Below are 23,644 nucleotides of genomic sequence, written 5' to 3'. Positions count from 1 at the left end.
GCAGGTTGATTACTCAATTTTTCGACTGTGTTCGAAAACACGAATTGGAATTTAGTCGCATTTAGGTTTCTTAAGAATCATTTGCCATTCTTAGGTAGTATTCTTTCGATAAACTGTTAAATAAGCCCCTGGACTGGGCTATTTATCTTATTATCACACTACTAACTACTTCATAGATCTCACAACTTATGTGGAATTCTTTGCATTTCCTGAATTCCGGAATTCCTTGCATTCCTTGAATCCCCATATATTCCCTGGAAACAAACTGCTTAACAAGAGTTTTGAGAGAAGTGCGCCGATAAAACTATCATCGACCACCCTTCACTACTTCTATCTCTGCTTGATTGTGTGTTTTGCTACATCTTTGGTTTTTTCGCCTATCTTCCTTGTCTTCCGATCATTTTCTGACGTTTATGCATGCTTTTTCTAAACTGGGCACTCAAATAAGTTCAGATGATGAGCAAATTTGATTCCAAATGAATCATTTCTTTTTCTATTGTTATTTATGCCTGTAGTAACAGTGCATTGTACGATCTTTATTTTTCTATTTTTTCATTTTTTTTACTTCTCCAATTTTATTTTGTGTCGTTTTTCCTTACTTTCGCTCATTTCTTCCTATCGTTACCAATTACAATTATTACGCACGTTCTGGCCGGTTAAACCACGCGTGATCTTTCGCAGAAAATCGATGGAATCGCTAGGAATACGGTATTACTGCGAATAAACAGTCGACCAACTATGGACGTGACGCTTCTGAACGAAACCATTGAGCATTGCTATAAGCAGCCGGAGACAGAAACATACAGGTAAGATTACAGAAGGACAAAGCTAGGAAGAAAGTCTTTGGAGCCTGATATGCGTTTGGACCTGCCTTGCAAGCTCGCTTGTCTTTTGTCGCTATACGAAAAAAGCGAATAAATAGCAAAAGAAGTAAAAAGGAGTGGCCTTTAGAGTTCGGCATTTTATCGAAATTAATCACTCTCTTGCGAAGTGATGTATTTCGATAAAATTGTTTCCATGAATGTGATAAATAAAAAGTTCTTGATGTACAAAAGAAATGATTTCTCAGCTAACAGTTTGCTGTTCGCAAACTTTGAGGATCTTTTTTTCTTACACTCTCGTTTCCGTAAGGATCGCATGTCTACCTTCTTTCCTAAAGTTGGACATTTTTAGAAACTAACCGAACTTTTCTGATCCTTTATAAAAATGCATTCGTTTTTTTTTTTGCGCGAAATGAATTGACTTAACAGTTCATTCTAATGTAAAAGGAATTTTTATTTAAAAAGAGTACGGATCTCTCCATGAATACCACCTACTCGGCTGTTTTGTAGTGTAATGTTTCCAAAAAAAGAAGACGTCTTTTGAGTCTGTTTGATGTAGGAAATAGCACTTGTGAAAGATCGAGAACACATGGAATAGTCAGAGGCTAATTTCTAATTACAAAAATGTGACCTAAATTTCAAGCTTTTTTCGGAAGCTTCCGTACCTTTGGATGGCGTTTTTTAGAACTGAAAACGTCGACCTTTCTTGTTCATAATTTTTGGGACTAAAAGTGCTGGTGCACTGGCTCAAGAAACGCGCTATTCATCAAGAAGTTCCCATTGCTGTAACAAGTACAGAACAGAAACCAAAATAAAAAATGCACTATACTTATTGTTCATTGAAATAATTGATGCAGCCACAAGATATTCTCATTTTTTTCAAAAAAAAAACTTAAATTACGAGAAATTTCTGTGGGGGTAAAGTTTTCCATGTGTGGAATGTAATTAGCGCTTAAAAAAGAAAATAGACTGTTCACAATCAAATCTGTTTTCTCTCAAAAAATCGAAAGGTTTGCATGGAGGTCACGAGTTATAAAAATTTACTCCTTTTTGTGCAACTTGGAGATTACAACTTTTACCTTTAAAAAACCTTTAAAACTTTCAAGACCTTTGATAAAGCATTTGCTTCGCGGAAAACAACTCACTCTACAGCAGCTCATGGATAATTTCAGGCTATTTGCAATGACAGTGAATGGTTATTTGACAACAGCGCTAGTCATTCTGGGTACCATAGGAAACGCTCATGGAGTGAAACGGGTCCAAGTGACAAATTTGGATAAGGTAAAACTAGCTTTTCACACTTTATTACAACAACATTCTTTCCGTCTTGCGAGAGTGCTTGGACGCCCCAGAAATCACGCAACTCAAACAGGAGGGTGCCTTCGTCGGAGTTAATGTACTCTGTTTAGAGGGAAAAACAATAATCTTTCAGAGATTTTCCAGCCTTCTAAACTAATTGACTCCGATTGCTGGCAGAGCGACTTGATAGCTGTCAATGGATTTTATCTTTTTTATTTTCTGTTTTTATTTCAGAAAAGAGGAATCGTGCTGGCCGTGTCGCTAATAGCGCTCGCTATTTGGGACACAATACTGTTATGGTGCGCATTTTTCTACTATGCTATTCGCAAGTTACCGATCGCCGTCAACTCTGACTGGCTGAATATCCTTATGCCATGGTTCCATCCGTTTTCAAATATTGCGAATACTGCTGCGGTGAGTCTTCGTTTTTCTGGGATAGGTGAAAATATCTCTAACAATGCGTAATCGCTTGTGCTGGAGGCCGGAAATTTCTACGCTTATTTCGTCAGTCGCAGTTGAAGGCAACATAATGAGAAGCAGCGAATTCTGAAAGACGCATTGGAGTTGTGTAAATAATTTATGAGAAAAACAATCGTTAGTAGCTTGGCTGGCTTTGGCTTCGAATTCACGTTCAGGTGGAAATCCCACTGAACGTCGGAAAAAGTATCGTATTTTAAGAAGTAGTTGTCCGGAAAAAGGATGAAGGATAAAGTCCTCGCCGTTGATCAATCCTATGAGGATGCGCCCAGATGTTCGGCTTCCACTCAGACCTCGTTTGAGGTTTATGAGTGCGTGTGTAGCCATACAATAACTTGCGGGCGTGTCAACTCAGTGTTTTATCCTCCCGGACTAGTCTGGTACAATTGTGTCGACCCCGAAGGGATGAATGGCTTGGTTAGCACTAAGGTGCGATAGAACCTTCGATTGCTCAGTGGAAACTCTTAGCGACTGCGCCACACCCGCCCGCTGTCGGAATGGGCTAGAACATTTCCGGATTATACTGTGCGTTCTAGAGCTAGTCATTTCCACATTCCCAAACACATTTGATTCCATCACAAAACTGTAAGAAAGCTTTTAAAATCGCAATAAAGGTAAGCAGCTTTAGTATAGCTTCCTAGTGCTTGCCTCAAACGAAGTACTCAGAAAAGAAGATAAAGTAAAATAGATGTGTAATTAGTAATTCACTCAATTACTCATACGAATTTAATTCGATCTTTCTTACTAGCTTAATATGTCCCTCTAATAAAAGTTCCTAGTGGCCGTCAGATTCAATGTCACGAATTGAGGTGCCTATATTATGCAGTTGACCACGAATTTCACATGCTTCGTGCATATTCCACACTTTACTGCTAAAAGTCTTTTTACTGCGCTTAGACAAGGATCATGGAACAAGCATCGCAGCACGCTGGTCACTGCGTAAACTCGCGTGGTAGATACTTCAGTTTTATGCACCTCGCATATTGCCTCATCGCGAGTACTGCGTTCATCGGTGGATCATCTGGGGATAAATTTGTCTGTTCAACGGGGAAGCGCACCTGCAACTGCCAACACATCGACGACCGTGTGCGCTTTCAATATCGGTGCAATTAGGTCCAGAGAGCAATTTTTACCCTCTCGTGGGCCTCTATTTTCTATATTTTTGTACCAAATATGCGCTATTGGGACCTGTGTGGTGCAGTCGGTAAGAGGGCTATGACTGTAAGATCGATGGTTCGAAACCGCACTAGTACCAACTAGACTCTCTCATCCCCTCGGTCGACAAACCGGTGCCAAACTTATCTAGGAGGATAAAAAGACCGGTTTACACATCGGCTAGCCAGTGCAAGTCATTGCATAGTAACACTACAGTACCGTTCACAAACCTCATACCATCCTAAATTTATGTCGAACGCGTATGTGCGTCCCGAAATGGATTGAACAACGTTGTGCTATTTAACCCTTACTCTAGATCACATCTATATTTATCATTTATCACATTTATCAATCACGAACTACGGAAAACATTTAAATCATACTGTAGAAGGTGTAGCAGGCGTCGAAAGTGTTCAAACAAACAAACAAACAGCGGTTCAGGTGCGGAACAAGGTAGATGGAAAGGGAGAAAGAGAATCCGTTGACACGCGTTGCGCCCACATCTTTGAAACTCTCGGAGTAACTGCGCAATAAGCTCGCTTTTTAACCCTGATAAATTCTGAACAGACAGCGATAAAATAAAAATAAAAATATAATAAATAATAAAATAAATAAAATGGATAAAAATTACAGAAATTAGCAGTGTCACGTTGTAGAAATGCTCCAACAGTCTTGAATTCCCGCAAAAAAACTACCTATCGGAAAAGACCTGGGCACATTTGTTGCATGTACCCGTGCCAACAGTCTTCGTAATTTCCCCAACATTTAGACATGGTGTGTGGTTGCGATAACATGGCAACGGTTTATGGCCACAAGAGATCCATTTCGCACTCCAAGGTTTGTTGTTCTACTTAGAAATATGAAAGTTTGATGATACAACTTATGTCGGAATTCTTTATATGTGCCAGATTGTTTTTTTTTTTTCGGAAAAATTATGGTTAACTTTGCGTGTTGCACGATTGAAACGAAATATGTATACTTTTTAATTATTTAAAACAAATGCTTGCGTTGATTTTGAAGCTATTTCGTAAAGTTTAACATCGGCAAAACGACGAAAACATGTAAATTAATCTGATACAAAGGTTTTGGTGTTCAGGATTGAGGGTTCATTGAAACTGAACAATTAAGGAAATTGAATTTGCAAAAGTTTTTCAAACCGGTCCTGGATCACTGGAAAGGGCAAAACCCAAAATAAGTAGTCCTCTCTTTCCAATTTGGATTACGGAAAGAAATCTCGAGGACAAATTTCTTTCCACCTTTCCCAGGAGAAAAACAATAAAAACATAACGTGCTGAGACGGCATGGGTGGAAATCACACAGAAGGAAAAGCCGATCTGTGGTGCCGAGTGGGGAAACTCCTACTTCAGATCAGTTTCTAATGCACTTTTGATGCGTTGAATGAATAGTAGAAAGAATAAAAACTTGTTTTCGTCTCAGGGAAAAGAGCAGGTGCAGATCGAGTGGTTATGTTGGTATGTGATACTCTCAGAAGTTGCTTGCGAGTTGCTTGTCTTGCTATTTTTTTCTTGTAGTTGAGGTATTTCGACAATACCCTCATTCCAAAAGTCCCTAGTCCATTTCTTCTCAATTTTATCCCATCCACTTTCTTTCCTCCATCAAAAAACGTATTTGCGAGATCCGAAATTGGTCATCTTTCGAAAATTTCAGGATTTTGTACAAGTTTTTCGTTTTTGTTTTGTCCTGTTTGTTGTTGTTTAAAACACAATAAACAGAAAAGCATGAAAAATTGTAGATAGGGCTGGAGATCATTTCAGATCTGCAGCTTTGGTGCAATCGTTTCGAAGTGAACGACGGATATCATTCATGTACTGCTCAACTTATCGACGATTGCTCCGGATGCCAATAGCTCTTTCGACGGGAGCTGTGCTCCTAAACATTCCTGCATTTTTTGAGTTCAACAATTATTTGTGTTATAATCAAGAGGAGAATCGCATTGCAGTATCGGTACGTCTATCGAAACGTATTGCAACTCAGTATCCGAGATGCATCGACACCGTATCCCATGCTTTCTAGGTTCGATTGACAGCTTTGCGAAACCAGAAAGCCTATGCTCTCTATCGCATGATCTCACGAATGATTGCCGTGTCCATTGGCCCTAACCTCTGTATTTTGAGTGAGTCCGATTTTCTCCCTCTCTGTCTTTTCGATTAAATAACCATGTGCTATTGACGAAATTTCTAGTCCTAACTCTGCTTACTGTGTTCATGCTTCGAGGATCCAATCGCACAAGGAGGGAGCTTTTCCACATGAACGAGAACTTCCTCGATCGCAATGCCTCTAGGTGAGCCTTGCATTTCAGTGGTTCATATGTACTTGAAAAAATTGCTTCACTTATGAGCGGTTGGAAAGCGGTGATAAAAGGTCATCAGCGCCCTTTAGCCCTAAACCGCTTAAAAGCCGACGAATGCTTAGATCCTTCTGAGTTGATAAATTGGTAGTAAATTTGTCTGAGATGAAATGAAGAGAATTGACCTGATATACTTTCTGATTCCTGCAAATTATTGTGTAGGCCAGATGTGCTTTCATATACGCCTACGACTCTAAATTTAAGTCGAACTCTGAAGGGATTCAGCCACACAACGTCCAACTATTCAGCGTTTTATTTTATATGCTTTTACTGACCTCTGATGATGAATCCATATTTCAGGGAGATCCTACAAACGTTAATCTCCATTATGTTGGTGTCCAAGTTTCTCTGCTTTAGAAGCCTGACTTTTGTGGTGAGTAGCTTCATCATTGCCGCCAAAACAGCAAGTATTGCAGTGCACAGTTTCGCATCTGTTGTCCTAACTGATTATCTACGTCTGATCTGGTTATACCTCGAGCATTAATTTGTTTTTCAGCTCGATTTGGTCGAAGTGACAGTTGGAGTGGGGAGTTACAACTACTACCTCGTCGATATCTCAAACTTCCTCGTCATCCTCAACTCAGCCACCAATAGCCTCGTATTCCTCAAAGCTACGACATGGCTGAATAATCGCCTTGTCGAGAGAAAGACAATGAGACGAAAGAAAACTGTGTGCGATGCAGGGTGAGCAGCTCTACACTTTTGTGGTTTCTATTGAGGGGATTTTTGCAATTCTGCACAGTTGTTGGCCATATTTTGTTCTTGTTAGGGTTGTTAGGGACCTGCATTTTTTACTTGAAAAATGTTTTCGCACTCCAACTTAAGTGGGGCTCCGCTTGCACTTTTCACATCTGGTTAAAGAGTGATTAAAATGGGATTCTGTAGCAAATTAAAAGAGTAATAGGCTGCACCCGAAGTGATTACCTAATTAAACTTCCTCAAACGAGCACTTTGGAATTCGAGAACAAAATTTTCTAAAGAAATCGCTCAGCGATCAAAGTCCTCATAAGATTAAACATGAAAATCTCTTCAATAATAAAGAGAAATGGTAAAACACAACTTAAAAATACTTCCCTATTACTGCAGAAGAAATCTTCATGCAGTAATGAAAGTTATAAATAAGTAATTCCTTGGAAATATCTGGAAAATGTGGGGAAAATCCTCGGTTTTGAGGAACTTATGTGGAGTTCCTACTATGTTGGTTGATTAAACGATAAATTCTTCGAAAATTGAGATGAACATGGGAAACGGAAGAGTTGGCTTTAGTTCTAGAATAGACTTCAGAAAAAGTAATCCACAAAAAAACAACTCCACTCGAAATAGTGAATCTGAACATTTTAGGCAACTTTTCGGCGCTCGTCTCAGCATTCTAAGATCATCGTGGGATCAAGCGCTTGCATTGAATGGCAAGAATCTGGGGATGCGGATTCTGCACTCGATACTTCGACGTCAGCCTACTCTTTTGGCCGTATTTCGTGCTCCGAATCTTATGCTGTACGCGAACGACAAGGTAACCGTTTTTGCGAATATCTTTCATGTTTGCTTTGGTTACCGCGACTTCAACAGAAAAAGTCGAACATTTTAGTTGGAAGCCGAAATGTTCGCTTTGCTCACTCATGGGAGCACCAAGAATTTCGATCTGCTTAGCAATTCCAAGTTAGTTACTCAGAAATATTTTCATATATATATGTACCCTGTTTGGGATGCAACCTGCAAAAAGTGGGTGCAGCATGGTCGGTAAGAAGTTCGGCAGTGACTGCATGATCTCGCACTGATCGATCTTTGGTTCAAAATCGACTTAGCGAATCCTACTTGTTTGGGAGGGTAAAACCTCTGACCTATTACATCGGCTCTTTCCCGAAAGTCATTGTAATGTTGCACAATGTCCATAAACCCCAAACGATTCTGAATTGAAGTCGAACGCGTAGGCGCATCTCCGCAGGGATTGATCAACGCTGTACACCTTATCCTTTATCATTTACGTACTCCGCGTCAACGATATTAATAGAAACATTCAGTACTTTCGTGTAACCATCAATCGGTAAAACAATTATCCGCAAAATTCCTTCGAATCAGCTTAACGTACTACTTACTGAGAAAATGAAGAACCTTTGAACCGTTTCTTGAATCTGTCAGTGCTCTTTTCTACGCGGATTATGAGTGAAAGCGAGGAACGCGAACAACATTACGTAGAATCCTGTTTAAATGACTAAAGAGGAGAAAAAAGAAGTTTACGAAAAATTCACACAAGAGAATGGAGCCGAGTATTCGAAACATAAATGAAAAAAACATCGCTGCAGTTTTTTTTGCATTTTTTTTTTTTGCATGAAAGGTTAGAATTGAATTACGTGCACATTTTTTAAGTGTATTTAACGTCTTTTGATCCTTGCTGAGGAAGACAATGAGTGTCTTTGTTTTCAAGTATTTTCGAGTTTTCAAGTTTGCTTTAAAAAATTATTATAATTACTAAATATACGATTAAGTAGAAATGTTATCTATTAAGAGCAAGTAATATAAGTGATTATAATAATAGACTAAACCCTATATAATTCACTCGTTAGTACTTATGTCACTTTCAGCTATAATAGTTTTTATGTCGTTGATTCGTTGAAAGATCCTGCTCTTTTCAAATTCATGCGGATGTGGTTCAGCATACTGCCTGAGCAATCCTTATTCCGAAACGATCGAATTTTTCTTTTTGGACCCAAGCTGCCTCGCCGAAAGAAACGTTTGCGCTCGAGAATTTGAGCCCAGACTCTCACAGACATTTCATGAAGAAATTTCCTGGAATAGTCCGCCACTTTTTGCAATTTTACTCAGAAATTCCAGCCATTGCACCGATCATCAATAATAAATGTAATATAATTTCAAACCAATCATAAATATTGAATGCAAATGGAAGAGATTCTTTGAGTTCCAGATATGCGGAAGTAGCGGAGCGAATTTCTTCGTTCATTACTGAGTTACTGCAGATGATGCAGGACGGGAAGCCAGAGGAGGTTCGTTTTTTTTCAAGTGATCCATTCGTAAACAATTTAAGTGTTTGATGGTAGCGCAACACATTAGCGGGCGTTTCTAAAAACTCCCATTGAAACCACACTCAGACAGTCATTCATCCACGTTTTCAGTACATTGTGATGCGAATCCGGCGGATCGGAGCGATCCACTATCAACACGGGATTCCGTTCCCATCGGCCGTTTGGAGAGAGTTCAAGTCCAGCACGCTCACCATCATATCAGAATGCGAATTTAAAAGCCATGAAGCAAGTTTTATAGGAATTACTTTGCATTATAAATTACTTTCACTATGAGGCAACCACAGATACATGAGAGAATGTTGCAATGCTGATAAATTCATGATAAACTCATGACATAAACTCACGGATTGTCGTAGCATAAGATGTTGATCCAAAATTAATAAGTGATAATTAATTATTTCATCGATGAGTCTTCAGTTACAGTAATTATAGGAAAAAGTATCATAATAAAGTTTTGCTAGGGAAATTCCCAATGTTTTTCATTCTATCCGGTACCTAGATAAATAAAAGCATAAAGACTCAAATAGAAGACCTAAACTGAATGGAACCAGTAGGTTCCCTCAAAAAAGAATTCAAGATCGAGAAGTTGGTTTTATTGGGTGAATCCATTATCTGCTCATCCATGCGGTATTCTATACTTATCATCTTTCAAGATTAAGATAGATCCTTTCCAATCTAAAATCTATTTTAAAAAAAAACCATTCCTCTTTTTGTTATCTGCGATCAACTTCTTTCTGGCAGTCTTCCAGTAATAGTACTACAAAATTCACTTGTTCATGACTTGAGATAATTCTCAGGTACCATTGAAAACCGTATTATTTATGGGATTATTCAATATTTGTCAAATTACACACGACAATCAACGCATCCACGGACTACTCAATGGACAGTGTTCCAGCGCTAATCCTAGAACGAACTTTCAAGAAATACAAGAATCATTCCGACTCATTTACGCCGTCAAACGATTCGCTGCTCCATACGGAAACGTTTCTTTTGTTATGATTTGAAGCATTGTAGAGATGTTATAAAGAGCCCTTCGCGACGATCTTATGCGCGTATTCACCTATGAATGTCCGCGATAACATTTTTCAAAAGTTTTCTCCCTTTTCTTCGGAAACGTTATTTATAGCTCTTTTTTCCAAATCTTTAGGTACCTACTTCTTAAGGTTGTAGCATAAGATGGTAATTCTCATTAGTCGATATTCACTTTTCTTCTGTAGGTCTAAGAAAAAAATTCGATGTTTCTCGAACATTTTTTCAGCACAAATACATCCGCTGCTAGCGAACTGTAATGCCCGCTTAGTAGTTTATTTTTAGGAACGCCAAGCCGCTCTGGATGCTTGGAACATCTTCATTTCATTCATCATTCGAGAGATGAAAATGGGTACATGGGCGATGGGCGACACTCTTAGTGGCATCGCCTGAGCGCGCCCCGCGACCGATCGATAGCCATCCGGTGTACATAGCTGTGAATTCCCATGCATTTTCTCTGTTAACATTGATCTTCTTTATCCGTATGTGTATGTATGTATGTTTCAATCATCAGGGCTGCTTTGTTTGATTTCTCTTTTTTGTTTCTCTAATTTTCTCGAGTTTTGCGGCATGACGTCACTCTCTCGCCATTCTCATATTCGGGTATTTGATCGCCTTTAGATTTTCGTCTCAACCACAGTTGAAACTGATCCGCTTTTTCCATGAAGGGAAATGCTAGGAATCCGTTATTTTCGAATCGTGTAAATAAACGAGGACATACGCTACGTTGACAGGTTGACTCACCCAATCACGCGACATTCGTAGACTGTTTACTGTAACCTGATCGTCGATGGAGATTTGGAAGGCGCCCATGTCGTGGAAAATGACATCATCCTAGAACAGTCATCGTTTCCCATGAGTAAAGCTAACACTAAAAACGTGTTTCAAATGTTTCTTGAAAGCACTAGATGGCTGATTCAGTTTTCAAATAAAGCTGATCTCCTTGTAGATGTCGCCCGTTTTTGTTGAAGAACCCACCTCTCACACGCGAAACTCACAAACCACAGTTCAGCAAATGTGAGGACATTCTCGAAGACAGAAATCCCCAGTGTTGGTCCTGTCGCGTTCTAGGCAATGGTCAGCGCGTGGTTATCAAGTATCACACACAAAATTTCACCCGTACGACGATGCTTAACCTCCTCACGAATAGACAGAGGTAGAAATGTTATTACACGACATTACTAGGGCCGTAATAACAGTCACTTTCGCTAGTAACAGTCAGAAAAAAGCGAAACAAAGTGAAACAAATTCCTGTTCCTTACGATGCAACTTACAACAAGCAATGATGGCACTCCGCAATGCGTCCGCGATTTGGCGGTAAAGAAGAGGAAAGAGGAGGAACAAAGTCGGCAAAATGATCGCACGGAGAACAATTCCTCACCCACTAAACACTGTAGAGTCCCTCCAGAATTTCTAGTTTATTGCGAGCGTGGTTTGGCTGAGTATATCGAAGCAGAATTTCCGAAGATAATCACCACATTCGTATTCTAACTGCGAATCGACGTTAGCAGACTCGTATAAAAATGAAGCATAACCATGCATTTTCTATGCACTAATTATGAACGGCGTTAAGAGATGAGAAACTCTTCTACGACTATTCACTTCTACTGCATAAAACTTAGTCACATCCTCAATTTCACGCGCTTCATACCTGAACTGCAATGGAAACAAGGATGCCCTACTTGAGCATGGATTTCTTGCCAAAAAAACAAAACAAACTGGTTTTAGTGATGAAACATTTTGGTAAATAATGTGAGGAGTGGTACCCACAACCACGGTCCCGCGCAGGGCAACTGTTGATCTCCTACGCTTTGGTCTTAGAACTCCTTTATTTCGATGATTGCACCACATTCAAAGCTTGGTTTTTTTTTTTTTTTTGTAGGAAGAACTTTAAGAGCTAATTATCCAAGGCCTCTTATTCTAAAAGAACTGCTCGAGTTAAAAAAAAATCGGAGGTTCGAATCCGCCCTAGTGCTCACCAAGCCCTTGATCCTTCCGGGGTCGATAAATTGGTACCAGACTTGTCTGAGAGGATAGAAACACTGACTTGACACATCGGCTAGCCACCGCAAGTCATTGTATAGGCCAGTTACATGTTCGTAAACCGCAAACGATTCTGAATTGAAGTGAACGTGGGGCGCATCCCATGTGGATTGATTAACTCCAGTGTTTTGTGATTGTGTGCCTGCGAGGTTTTTAGATGGAACCTTTTTATTTGCCTGACGTTTCGGCTTTTTCGCCGTTTTCAGAGGCCTAAATAGAGGATGAATTGAGCAGTGCTAGTTTATCCCGTCAAGAGCCACACTACCCTGGGTCAGTGTTTCGATAATCGTTCAAGGGAGTGAAAACACAAACCCATCTACATTGAAATAGTCTTACGTGTTGTTCCACCGGATGTGGCGTGGCTGGTAGCACGCACTTATCACTCAGTGTACCAGCAAATGAGTATTGCTGCGTGTAGATCACTAGCGACGGTGTAGATGATTTGATCTACACGCAGAATATCAGGCGGTCATAGGTCACAGAGCGGTACAAGTTGCAAGAACTCATTCGTTATCGACAAACATTCATTACTATTTTATTTTCGTTTCTTTTAAGAATCCAAAAAGCCTCCAACGTCTTCCTTGCCGATATTTCTGTTTCGCGAGCCAGTATAATGCATTTCACATCATAATTGTGGGACTCGTGTCTGTGCCTTCCTAGCGGTGTTATCAAACTTTTTCGTCGTTTTCCTGCCATTTGTTCATTAATCCTAACTCCAACATTCCTACCGGCCTCCCCAATGTAAGTTGCATTGCACATCAAGCACCCAATCTCATATGTTACCCCCATTTGTGCGCAGTCGCCTGTTTTTCCGTAAGGACAAATAACACATCTTTCACAGATGCAGCATCTATCATATAATCTGTTTCCAACAAGTTGGCTTTTGATGTTTGTATTTGCGATATTTGCCAGGATCACGTCATCTTGTAAGTGTGCTTGGATAATGCTGCGCTGAACAGCGGCACTGTCAGAGATAACCCTTTCTGGGGTTTCTCGGGTGAGCCTTATGGATTGCGATTGTTGGTTGAGTATCCGGAAACACTCGTCTATTTCGATCTGTGTAGATGTTATGATGCAACACATTGTCAATATATCTGCAATACATTATTGGTCTACGCGAAAGCACTGGTTCTGCGATTCTGCTCATGAAGCAGATCGCCAGTACTGGTGCTAATCGCTGACCTGATTGTTGATTGCTAGTCCTCTCAGTTGTGCGAAATAATTTCCTGACTATATGAAGGTATTACAATTCAGGCATTTCTTGATAAGTGTTATCATGCGAGTATTACTAAGGCCATATGTTTCCAAGTTGTTACCATGTAGATCTATCATCTCAGAGAGAGCCTGCAGCGCCTCACTTTTTTTTACATTCGTGTAGAGTGAGGTCAAATCAAAGGACTATTTCGCAGTTGCCCTCAACTCTCGCATTGCGTAATCGCTCAAGGAAATGGTGCGTGTTCGACAAATGAGAAGGTATTTTAGGAAAAATTTGACTCACAATTTTATTAAGGAACCACAAAATTCGATCCGTTGGTTCCTCCCATATAAAAAACCTCGCAGGCACACAATCACAAAACATAAACAGAATATGTCGAGACTTCAAGACAAGAGAACATTCGAACTATTACGTGAAGTACCGCCGAATATGTTCTCTCTCGTAAGCGAAGCATTATCGCTACGTCAAAAAGTAACCACACGTCAATTCGTGATTTTTCTCCAGCGGTGGAAGACAGATGGGTTGATTCCTAAGTTCATTTTAAATAAGAAAATAGGTACTATGTGCGATCTTCCTGAGAATCATCCTAAGATCCATAGTATTTATCGATCCATCTTAGGAATTGTAATTAAGAAAAACAACATGTATCGTACTCGTCATTGTTGAAATGTATCTCGAAAGAACAGGCTTGTCGTCGTCTTCTACCAGAACAAGTATGTAGGAGGATTGAAAATGGATCCAGAGCAATCTGCGATTCTATTCGGTCTAGCGTCAGCTCGACCCTGCGTGTAAAGTACGATAGACTTTTGGATATGGAGAATGGAAACCATCCCAACAGTGGGAGTAGTCCACGTAGACTCCACCGAGCAACTAACACAACAGCTCAAAATGCTGTTATTAATCAAGAGGCGAGAACGCTAGAAAGATACGGTACTCGGCAACATTCATTTATCCGATAATGCTGTTGACTTTCTGAGCCTTGAGCCATCATTTTCAATTTCACATCGAATCGATGGGTCAGCATTCCGTAAAGTCACAGTAGGCCTCCACAAGCTTCGGGACCAGCTTCGAATCAGAGCAAGGAGTGAAAGTAACTATCAACAAGCTGCATCTATGAGCAGAAGAGCGTTACCCTCAACACCATTTTTGCGCATAGCTTCATAACTTCTATAAAGAATCCGAACCAGCTCGCGAAACAGACACAAAATTTAGGATTCTACTGCCTGGAGTGTTGTCCGCTTATAGTCATAATAGACGATTCACCCTTAACAATCTCGAAAAGCAATGGCAGGGTTTCACAGAAATCCGCAAAATGACTACTAAAGGGGATATTTCACTCTTTCACTTAGCGATATGGGTGGGGAATTCGTAGTCATGTCACAGGCTCTTGATGGGGAAATAACAAATCTTCACTTGCATGACGAAACGATCTACCGCGTAACAGAGGAAGAATTCCCTGTGCAAACGCTTGAATCATGTATGGATGTCTATAGGTAAATCTGCTGGTCTTGACGAACGATTTGTAAGCCATCTCAAGCTTGACAACCTGACCTGTCCTGCGTTCTATAGCCTCATAGCCAAAACGCATAGGCTAAAACCCAATGAGATGAACTCAACATCAGCGGCAGCATTCAAAATTCGACCAATAATGAGTTGTATGGGAGGACCAATGGATCGAATTTCGTGGTTCCTTAATAAAATTGTGAGTCAAATTTTCCTTATAATACCATCTCATTTGTCGAACACACACCACTTCCTTATATTACGCACGATTACGCAGTGCGAGAGTTGAGAGCAACTGCGTAATAGTCCTTTGATGTGACCTCACTCAACACGAATGTAAAAAACAGTGAGGCGCTGTAAGCTCTCTCTGAGATGATAGATCTATATGGTAACAACTTGGAAACATATGGCCAAACATTTGGCAGAATCGAAGAACCTGCGCTTTTGCGTAGACCAATAATGTATTGCAGATATATTGACAGCTGTTACATCACAACATCTACACAGTTCGAAATGGACGAGTGTTTCCGAATACTCAACCAACAATCGCAATACATAAGGCTCACCCGAGAAACATCAAAAGAAGGATGGCTTCCTTACCTCAACACACAAATAAGTGCTTCAAATGGCATAATTAGACTAAAGTGGTATCGCAAAAAAAGATGCAAGAACATCTTATTGTACGCCAAATTTGCACATCTGACTGCAGTAAAACGCGCAGTGATTCGAAATATGTTCAAAACTGCCAGTGAAGTATGCACTGGCAGCCAAGAACGACACGAATCACGAAGACTGGCTTTAAAAATCACATGTGCTAATGGCTATACAGTACGTCCGCATTACCTAAGAACCTGCACTGTAAATAAACATTCCGCGCGAAAATGAAGTTTCTCTTTGTCTTCCTTTTATCTCTGACAGTGTCAGTGCCGTTGTTCAGCGCAGCATTATCCAAGCACACTTACAAGATGACGTGATCCTGGCAAATATCGCAAATACAAACATCAAAAGCCAACTTGTTGGAAACAGATTATATGATAGATGCTGCATCTGTGAAAGATGTGTTATTTGTCCTTACGGAAAAACAGGCGACTGCGCACAAATGGGGGTAACATATGAGATTGGATGCTTGATGTGCAATGCAACTTACATTGGGGAGGCCGGTAGGAATGTTGGAGTTAGGATTAATGAACAAATGGCAGGAAAACGACGAAAAAGTTTGATAACACCGCTAGGAAGGCACAGACACGAGTCCCACAATTATGATGTGAAATGCGTTATACTGATTCGCGAAACAGAAATATCGGCAAGGAAGACGTTGGAGGCTTTTTGGATTCTTAAAAGAAACGAAAATAAAATAGTAATGAATGTTTGTCGATAACGAATGAGTTCTTGCAACTTGTACCGCTCTGTGACCTATGACCGCCTGATATTCTGCGTGTAGATCAAATCATCTACACCGTCGCTAGTGATCTACACGCAGCAATACTCATTTGCTGGTACACTGAGTGATAAGTGCGTGCTACCAGCCACGCCACATCCGGTGGAACAACACGTAAGACTATTTCAATGTAGATGGGTTTGTGTTTTCACTCCCTTGAACGATTATCGAAACACTGACCCAGGGTAGTGTGGCTCTTGACGGGATAAACTAGCACTGCTCAATTCATCCTCTATTTAGGCCTCTGAAAACGGCGAAAAAGCCGAAACGTCAGGCAAATAAAAAGGTTCCATCTAAAAACCTCGCAGGCACACAATCACAAAACACTGGAGTTAATCAATCCACATGGGATGCGCCCCACGTTCACTTCAATTCAGAATCGTTTGCGGTTTACGAACATGTAACTGGCCTATACAATGACTTGCGGTGGTTAGCCGATATGTGAAGTCAGTGTTTTTATCCTCCCAGACAAGTCCGGTACCAATTTATCGACCACGGAAGGATGAAGAGCTTGGTGAACCCTAGGGCGGATTCGAACTTCCGTGCAGGAAGCGGAACCTCTAATCGCTACACTATACCCGCATACTGTGGATTAATAAAACAAGAAATGTTACGGAAACCTCACATTGGCCCCCGGTACCATGTTCATGTGCAGCAGCGGCTTGTCGTCAGGAAGCCAAGTTGATGGGTCACTGAAGGTATACGTTATGGCCGGGGAAAATATGCATGCTATGCCTTTCAAGCGAAAAGAATCTTAAAAAGTGTATTTCACCTGAACCCAGCAAACTCCGAGTCAGATTGGAAGAAGACGTCTGAAATCTTCAAAATTATGGGTAATAATGTACTCAAAAAAGTTTTTTCAGCGTTTTGGTGACTTCCATTTGAAAAAGAAATTTTTCTGAAATGAAAAGTGAAATGGAACTTCTGGGATTTTTGCATGTGTGTCTGAACTTTGCCAGAAAATTCTCACTCTTCTCTGTTTTACTTAAGCCTGACGTACTTTCGGGGCTTTTACGATGGGTACATTGCCAACGACTCTTCTCGCCGAGCACTGAATCGTCAGAGAAGATGATAGCGCCAACATCGGGGAGAAGCATCGATGTCACCTCAAGCATACTCATTTGATTTTGTTTTTCGAAAAAATTTGGACGAGGTGAAATGGATCAAAAACATTTCCATTCAGAATAATTTCAGAAAAAAAAACCAATTTGCAACTGCAAGGAATTCAATCATACCTGAACGTTTTCATCAACAAATGTTACTGTCTTTTTGTTCTGCTCAAATATTATCCGATCTCCTAAAAAAACAACTTTTAAAATTTCTATTTTTTTTGTTTATGATGCATCTAAAATGTTGGTTTTTTGTCGTTCAGAGACAGGATGATTTCCAATCAGTGAAGTGCAAAAACGGAGTCTACAGAACGAAATTTAGATTTCGATAAGGAATTAGAATATCTCATTTCCATGATTTTGTGAGGATGAAATTAATAGCTCGAATGGGAAGAATTGGAGGACCTTGCTTTCGTGTTGGGTCACATCATCTTGAAAAAAACGTTGGAATTAACTAATGCATAGATGTATCATCACCTTGACAAGGATAATCCTGGTTCAGCCAGTTTTTCAGGTGCGTGAATCTTGTACTCGCTCCAAAAACAAACGTTTTAGCTTCCATTCCTTCCAACAAAATGCTTAGGATAACCAGGAATCGCATTCCGAGAGACTCTGAAACGACACCACTACGACATGGAACTTCTGAATTTCTGTTCTGATGCATATACAGTTTGCGTCGAATGTGTCCGGAGTGATGCGGCTTCTACTCAAATATGTCAGAGCGAAAAGCGGAGGAAATTTACTTCAAGCAAAGTAAGGAAGGCAGAAAGTGAGTGAAAGAGTGCATTGCGAAAGATTCATCTCGATCACACAGTTGAATCCATAGGGCGTGGACTATCCGACGACACCAGACACTGCCACTTTCACAAACTGATATCAGAGTTGCTATCCACAAATGGAAACTCTTGTGTCCAAGTTCAGAAGGACGAAAGACGAAAACACTAGTAGAAGGAAATTGTTATAACGAGCAAAATGTAAAGATGACAGTTGACAGTGACAGCTTAGCAAGTTAACACGGTATAAGAATCTGATCACATGGCTTTGTAGAAATTATTTACAATGTGCCATACGATTTCTTGCATTTCAGACCAGGTTCATCTTTTGCACCCTAAAAATTACTATCACGCATTTTCTGCTGTCTATGTCCATAATTGATGGTCTTGTACTCTTTTCCTCATCCTCAAAACAACTTGTCCAAGTTCAAACTTCTATTCAGTCAACCAAAATAATCTAAGTTCTGATAATATGTAGTTTCCAGTTGAAGCAATGAAGACAACTATATAGGATTAGGATAACTTCGTTGTATACAGTAGATTCTCTTCAACGATTCTCTTCTTTAACTGTCCACTCTTACCTCTCTCTAGACTCTATATACAACATAAACGGCTGATCAATTTTTTGAAATGAACTTCTCCACTTCTATAGAAGTCTCCGGCTCATTTTCTGGCGAATTTCGTGGTGACTTTCGGTAAACCGCGACATGACGATGAATCGTATTGAATTTAGATCAGTTGCAGTCAGGATTGTTAGTTGATTTGCTGCTCAGCGTTAAGTAAAGTGGCATTCTCTAGATTTCTTCAACATTTTGCTTCGTCATATGGCGTAGCGATCAGACTTCCAGTACCAAGCAGACGATGTTATGTGATTTTCCATTACTGAATTAGCCATTATGCTGAATACTCACTTTAGACTGCAGTGCCCTTAGTAGTTACGACTACGACTGTCTGATCACAAAGCTGACTAATTTAGATGGTCAAACAAATCAAAGGGGCTTTTAGATTCCCTCCACGACCTTGGGCGCTAGAAAGTAAAAAAGGAGTCGAGAATGAAACCGAAAAATGAGTCCTTCTTCGGTACAACGAAATGATGTTCTGGGTCTTTCTTCAAGATTTCAAGATTTCGGTATAGGTTTCAAAGGATCCGCTTCAGTTCATTCAAGGAGGGTTAGAAAGCGCACTGTTTTGCACGGTCCGTGCCCATTAGTAGCCCATTCACTGGTTTTATTTCAATGGGCTGGTGAAGACACCACTTTGACCTTGGACTGCTCACTCGCGGACTCCGCGCGCGCACAAGAGAGTGGCGTTTTCACGTACCTCGCAGAAAGAAATGCAGTTTCCCACACAGCATTTCAGGACTATTAGGAGGAATTGAGCGGATCCATCCCTGTACCAGTAATCTACACCCCTAACTCTATATTTTTCCATACGTTTCCCAGTTACACGGTACGTTGCTTGCTGCTCACCGCATTTTTTCCTGCTTGTGAAGTGCTCAGGTTTCTGAAGCATAGGTGAAAGCAAGAAGGACTGTGGTGTTGAAGAGGTGAGCATGAAGCGGAAGATCTTCTTCAGTACATTCTTGGCGCTATTATAAGCTCCTTAGGGTGCCTGTTTCCTCCTGTCCAGCTTGGGTGTCAGATCGTTCTTCATGTTCATTTTCTGACCCGGATAAGAGTAGATGGTGCATTCGAATATGGTCGTTCCGTTGAGCGTAATTGGGGCATCCGAGACTCATCCGTTTTGCATGAACATCGTTTTTTTTTCAGATACAGCTGAAGACCCATGCATTCACATGTTTCGTCGAATTCGGTCAGGATTCGTTCCGCCTGGCTGACGCTAGATGTTATCAGAGCGATGTCATCAGCAGAGCACAGATGGTGTAGCTGCCGACCGTACACGTCCACCTCCATGTCGTCCTATTCCAGCTTTCGCATTGCGAGAGTGCTTATGAAAATTAAAGGTAAAATTGTGCCATCCTGCCGGGCTCTTTTCTTCACGATGATGATATCTTCATAGAATGGTGAAATTCCGATCGTTACGTTACTGTATAACTCTCGAAGTATCATTATGTACCGTTGAAGGTGAGAAATAGCGGCATCTTATGCTTAATTTTCCTAGCTTGCATAATCGATGGCTGCTTCCTACGCAAGCGTCAGTTATAAGTACAGATCGCTATCCTAGCCCTTTTCCTTTTCGGTGGCCTACATGACTCCTGCAACCCGTCTGTCCAAGCGCTACCGTCCCGGCTTTCCGCCGTTGTCAGGAAACTCTCATTACTGTGACATGTGTAAAATTTTAATACCCAAGAGCAGGTTTCAAGCCTCTATTCCTACGGGCTTTTGGGAGAATGTTGCGTCCACTCAAACTAGACAAATGAAGCCTATTTGATGGAGGCGGCTTGGAACTGCGTCTATTGCACCTCCCAGTCACTTGAAGCTTTTCGCAGCTTTTGGCCGGACCGACGGGTTACAAGAATGTTTCTATTTCAATACTAGCACAACAGAAACGGGTAGTCCGTCTTCTGAATCCACCCACGTCTCACGGCAGACACAAGGTCGCTTTTGGTCTGCGATAATACCCCACCAACCACCTGGGGACTGTGATCTAGTGAAGGAGATCCGTGGAAGTTGGGTAATGCACCTAGTTGAAGGCAGCATACCACGGAATAAATGATGTTCGGCTTTCTCCACGAGTAGGTGGCGTAGACCAGGATCAGGCATGTGGCTATAAAAAATAACCGTCCAGAAAATGACCCCTCATCTTATTCTTTCTAGTATAGCCGCTCATACAGCAATGAAAATTAGTTATAATAAACTGAGTTGAAAAAACAACTTGGATGCCTAATAAACCAATCGAAATAATATAATTAAGTGATTATTACTAAACGGTACTATAATGGATATTAACATAAAGTCGTGCAAATGCAAATTGTAGTGCAAACAGTGTTCTGGGCTTCTCCTTTTACGCCGGAGAGATGAAAGAAATCACCCTCTTCCCCACAATCTACGACCCCGTATAGGCATATCCCACCTGAAATCCGTACCACCCAAAATTCGTGGGGTGATGCCTTTATTTGGTTGTAATGAAGGAGTGTCGAATTACTGTTCGAAGAAAAAATGAAGATGAAAGAGATGAAGTTCTCTTACGACCTTGTAGTACTCAATACGAAGTTACCTTTGGTAAGTTCCATTCATTTTATATAAGATAATAATACAGAAGTTTGAAATGCTCAGATTTGATAGTTATGGCAGCAAGTTAAATTCTTAGGAGGATCAAAATTTTTACTTAGCCACGTGGATTTAAAACATTTCACTACCTTCACAACTTCTATTATATTATTTATAATGCATCATATTTACTTCGTTTTTTGATGTTTTGTCCTCAGAATGAGAGCTGACTGTGCATATCGGATACTCACTCGTTTTGATTCCTTTTCTGATACTCAACATCTTCGTTTTCTTAGTGAAATGTTTTAAAACAACTCACTTTAAATCAAGGCCGCAAGGGGTAGTTCAGAATGAATTATATAATTTACCTTCTTTTTCTACCTTCGTACTCATGACCCCTCGCATTTATCCTAATCTCGATCCTTCATTTGTTTAGAATTTTCCCAAACTAGTCCCGTACCAAAAGGTATCAAATTATGCCAGCAACGTCTTTAAAAAATACTTAACGCCTTTTTTTTGTAACATTCTGCATCCCTTAATATGTGCTTATTTAACTTCTACTAAACTCTCGTTTTTTTCTCTTTGTTCTCTTCTTTTTTATCCTCTTCCGACAAACCTTACGGCCCCCTCCCCTCCGTTTTTCTAAGTATCTACGGGGAATCGAGCGTGATCGTTCGTGAGCTAACCCTATGACCCTTTCTATTCTTGGCGAGATTGTAATGCTCTCAATTCCTTTCGTGTACGCTTCTTCCGAAACAACCGCAAACTAATAAAGCTGCAATTAATTATCTATTAGTTAAAGGAAGATATGGGTGTATGCATAATATTAGGGTGCTCGGAAAGTATCTGCGGAAATACGGCAAAATTTCAAAACAACACAACCTTTTAACAACATTTTATTATTCGTCGAAATAATCTCCATCATCTCCAAAAACCTTCTACCAATGTCTCACAAGATCACGGATTCATTTGGCGTAGAACTACGGCGACTTGAAGGCGAAGAAAGCCCGAAGGTCATTTTCGAGGTGGTCACGATCATCGTAGCGCTTCTCTTCCAGGCGATGCTGAAACGATCGGAAGAGGTGGTGGTCGCTCGGGGCCAGGTGCGGGCTGTACGATGGGTGCTGTAGAATTAGAAAGTTCCAGAATTTTCTGGGAGCTCTTCTTCGCGATGTGAGGGCGCGCGTTATCGTGCAGTAGGTGAACGTTGTAGAGCTTCGGGTGCTCCTTGCGGATCTTGTCGGTCAGTCTTTGCAGTTGAGCGCAGTAGACCTCGGCAGTAACTGTCCTGTTGTCCGGCAGCAGTTCGAAATGGTAGATTCCATGAACTCCCCACCAGACCCTCAGCAAGACCTTCTTCTGATAGATTTCACCTTCCACGAAAGGATCCGGCATTTCATCGCCAGCGCACCACGCACCTTTGTGGGTATGGCTGACGTAGAGGACCCATTTTTCATCTCCAGTGACAATGATATCCAGTCAGTCGAATCTGCAGCTTCTGGAGAGCAGCTGAGTGCAGATGTCCAGGCGTCTTTGGCGGTTGCCGTCGCTCAATGCATGTGGGAGCCACTGGCCGAGCTTTTTCACCATTCCGAGAGATCGCATTCCATTGCTCACGGTGGACAGCGAACAGCCAACACTGGCAGTAAAATACCGCACACCTTCATATGGATGCTGCTCCGCCAGATTCTTCAGTTCGTCGAACGATATTGCAGTCGGTCGACCAGAGCGAGGCTCATCTTCGAGTTTCTTGTTTCCAGCTTTGAAGCGCTGGAACTAGCCGCGCACAGACCGCTCAGAAGGGGCTTCAGTGCCGAATACTTCACTTAAGTTGCGATGGGCTTCAGCGGGTGGCCAGATTCGAACTCGTAAGGGAGTACGTGTCGAATATGGGTGGAATGTTCGGCCGTTATAACATGTAATAGGTAAGGAAGAGGGAGCCAGATGCATATGTTATTTATATACAAACGATAGTGTCCTTATATAATATATTTAAAACGGGAACTTCCAGAACATCTTAAAAAATCTGCGCTACTGCGAAATTTTCGGCAGATACTTCCCGAATACCCTAATAAATCACTGAGAAGGGGACGAGAGTAAACTCATGTTTCATTCTTTCTCCGTCCTTCTTTTCAGGTTCGATGCTTCTACTTCTCTGAAACTGTCAATTTTCGGATCGACATTCTTGTTCTAATCAGCTAA

General features: G+C 40.9%; 4 protein-coding genes across 5 annotated transcripts; 2 read left to right on the top strand and 2 right to left on the bottom strand.

The window, feature by feature from the left end:
• Positions 1 to 738: 738 nt before the first annotated feature.
• RB195_013968 (uncharacterized protein) lies at positions 739 to 10,583 on the top strand (the record flags this gene model as incomplete). The annotated part of the gene is made up of 14 exons (XM_064204023.1): positions 739 to 806; positions 1,994 to 2,102; positions 2,355 to 2,534; positions 4,522 to 4,589; positions 5,528 to 5,717; positions 5,787 to 5,886; positions 5,955 to 6,054; positions 6,421 to 6,493; positions 6,617 to 6,804; positions 7,462 to 7,630; positions 7,706 to 7,776; positions 9,041 to 9,119; positions 9,249 to 9,383; positions 10,476 to 10,583. The coding sequence occupies 14 exons, from the start codon at positions 739 to 741 to the stop codon at positions 10,581 to 10,583; spliced, it is 1,638 nt and encodes a 545-aa protein (XP_064059904.1).
• A 183-nt stretch (positions 10,584 to 10,766) lies between these two features.
• On the bottom strand, positions 10,767 to 20,185 carry RB195_013967 (uncharacterized protein; the record flags this gene model as incomplete). Of its 2 annotated transcripts, none has more annotated exons than XM_064204021.1 (7): positions 10,767 to 10,805; positions 10,935 to 11,024; positions 17,016 to 17,082; positions 17,163 to 17,202; positions 17,391 to 17,496; positions 17,626 to 17,687; positions 17,977 to 18,100. In XM_064204021.1, 7 exons carry the CDS (start codon positions 18,098 to 18,100, stop codon positions 10,767 to 10,769), a joined length of 528 nt encoding a protein of 175 aa, XP_064059903.1. The 2 variants fall into 2 exon arrangements, with proteins under 2 accessions (XP_064059903.1, XP_064059902.1); XM_064204022.1 differs by lacking the exon at positions 10,767 to 10,805 and adding an exon at positions 20,056 to 20,185 and having other exon boundaries at positions 10,866 to 11,024; positions 17,977 to 18,111.
• A 2,292-nt stretch (positions 20,186 to 22,477) lies between these two features.
• On the bottom strand, positions 22,478 to 22,837 carry RB195_013966 (uncharacterized protein; the record flags this gene model as incomplete). Its single annotated transcript, XM_064204020.1, has 1 exon — positions 22,478 to 22,837. One exon carries the CDS (start codon positions 22,835 to 22,837, stop codon positions 22,478 to 22,480), a length of 360 nt encoding a protein of 119 aa, XP_064059901.1.
• Positions 22,838 to 22,870: 33 nt separating this feature from the next.
• Positions 22,871 to 23,272, top strand: RB195_013965 (uncharacterized protein; the record flags this gene model as incomplete). The annotated part of the gene is made up of 1 exon (XM_064204019.1): positions 22,871 to 23,272. One exon carries the CDS (start codon positions 22,871 to 22,873, stop codon positions 23,270 to 23,272), a length of 402 nt encoding a protein of 133 aa, XP_064059900.1.
• Between the last annotated feature and the right edge of the window lie 372 nt (positions 23,273 to 23,644).

The sequence above is a fragment of the Necator americanus genome, chromosome V (genome assembly GCF_031761385.1).
Source record: "Necator americanus strain Aroian chromosome V, whole genome shotgun sequence".
NCBI classification, from domain to species: Eukaryota; Metazoa; Nematoda; class Chromadorea; order Rhabditida; family Ancylostomatidae; genus Necator; species Necator americanus.
The sequence above is the reverse complement of the archived record's forward strand: the minus strand, read 5'-3'. Positions and strand labels throughout refer to the sequence as shown.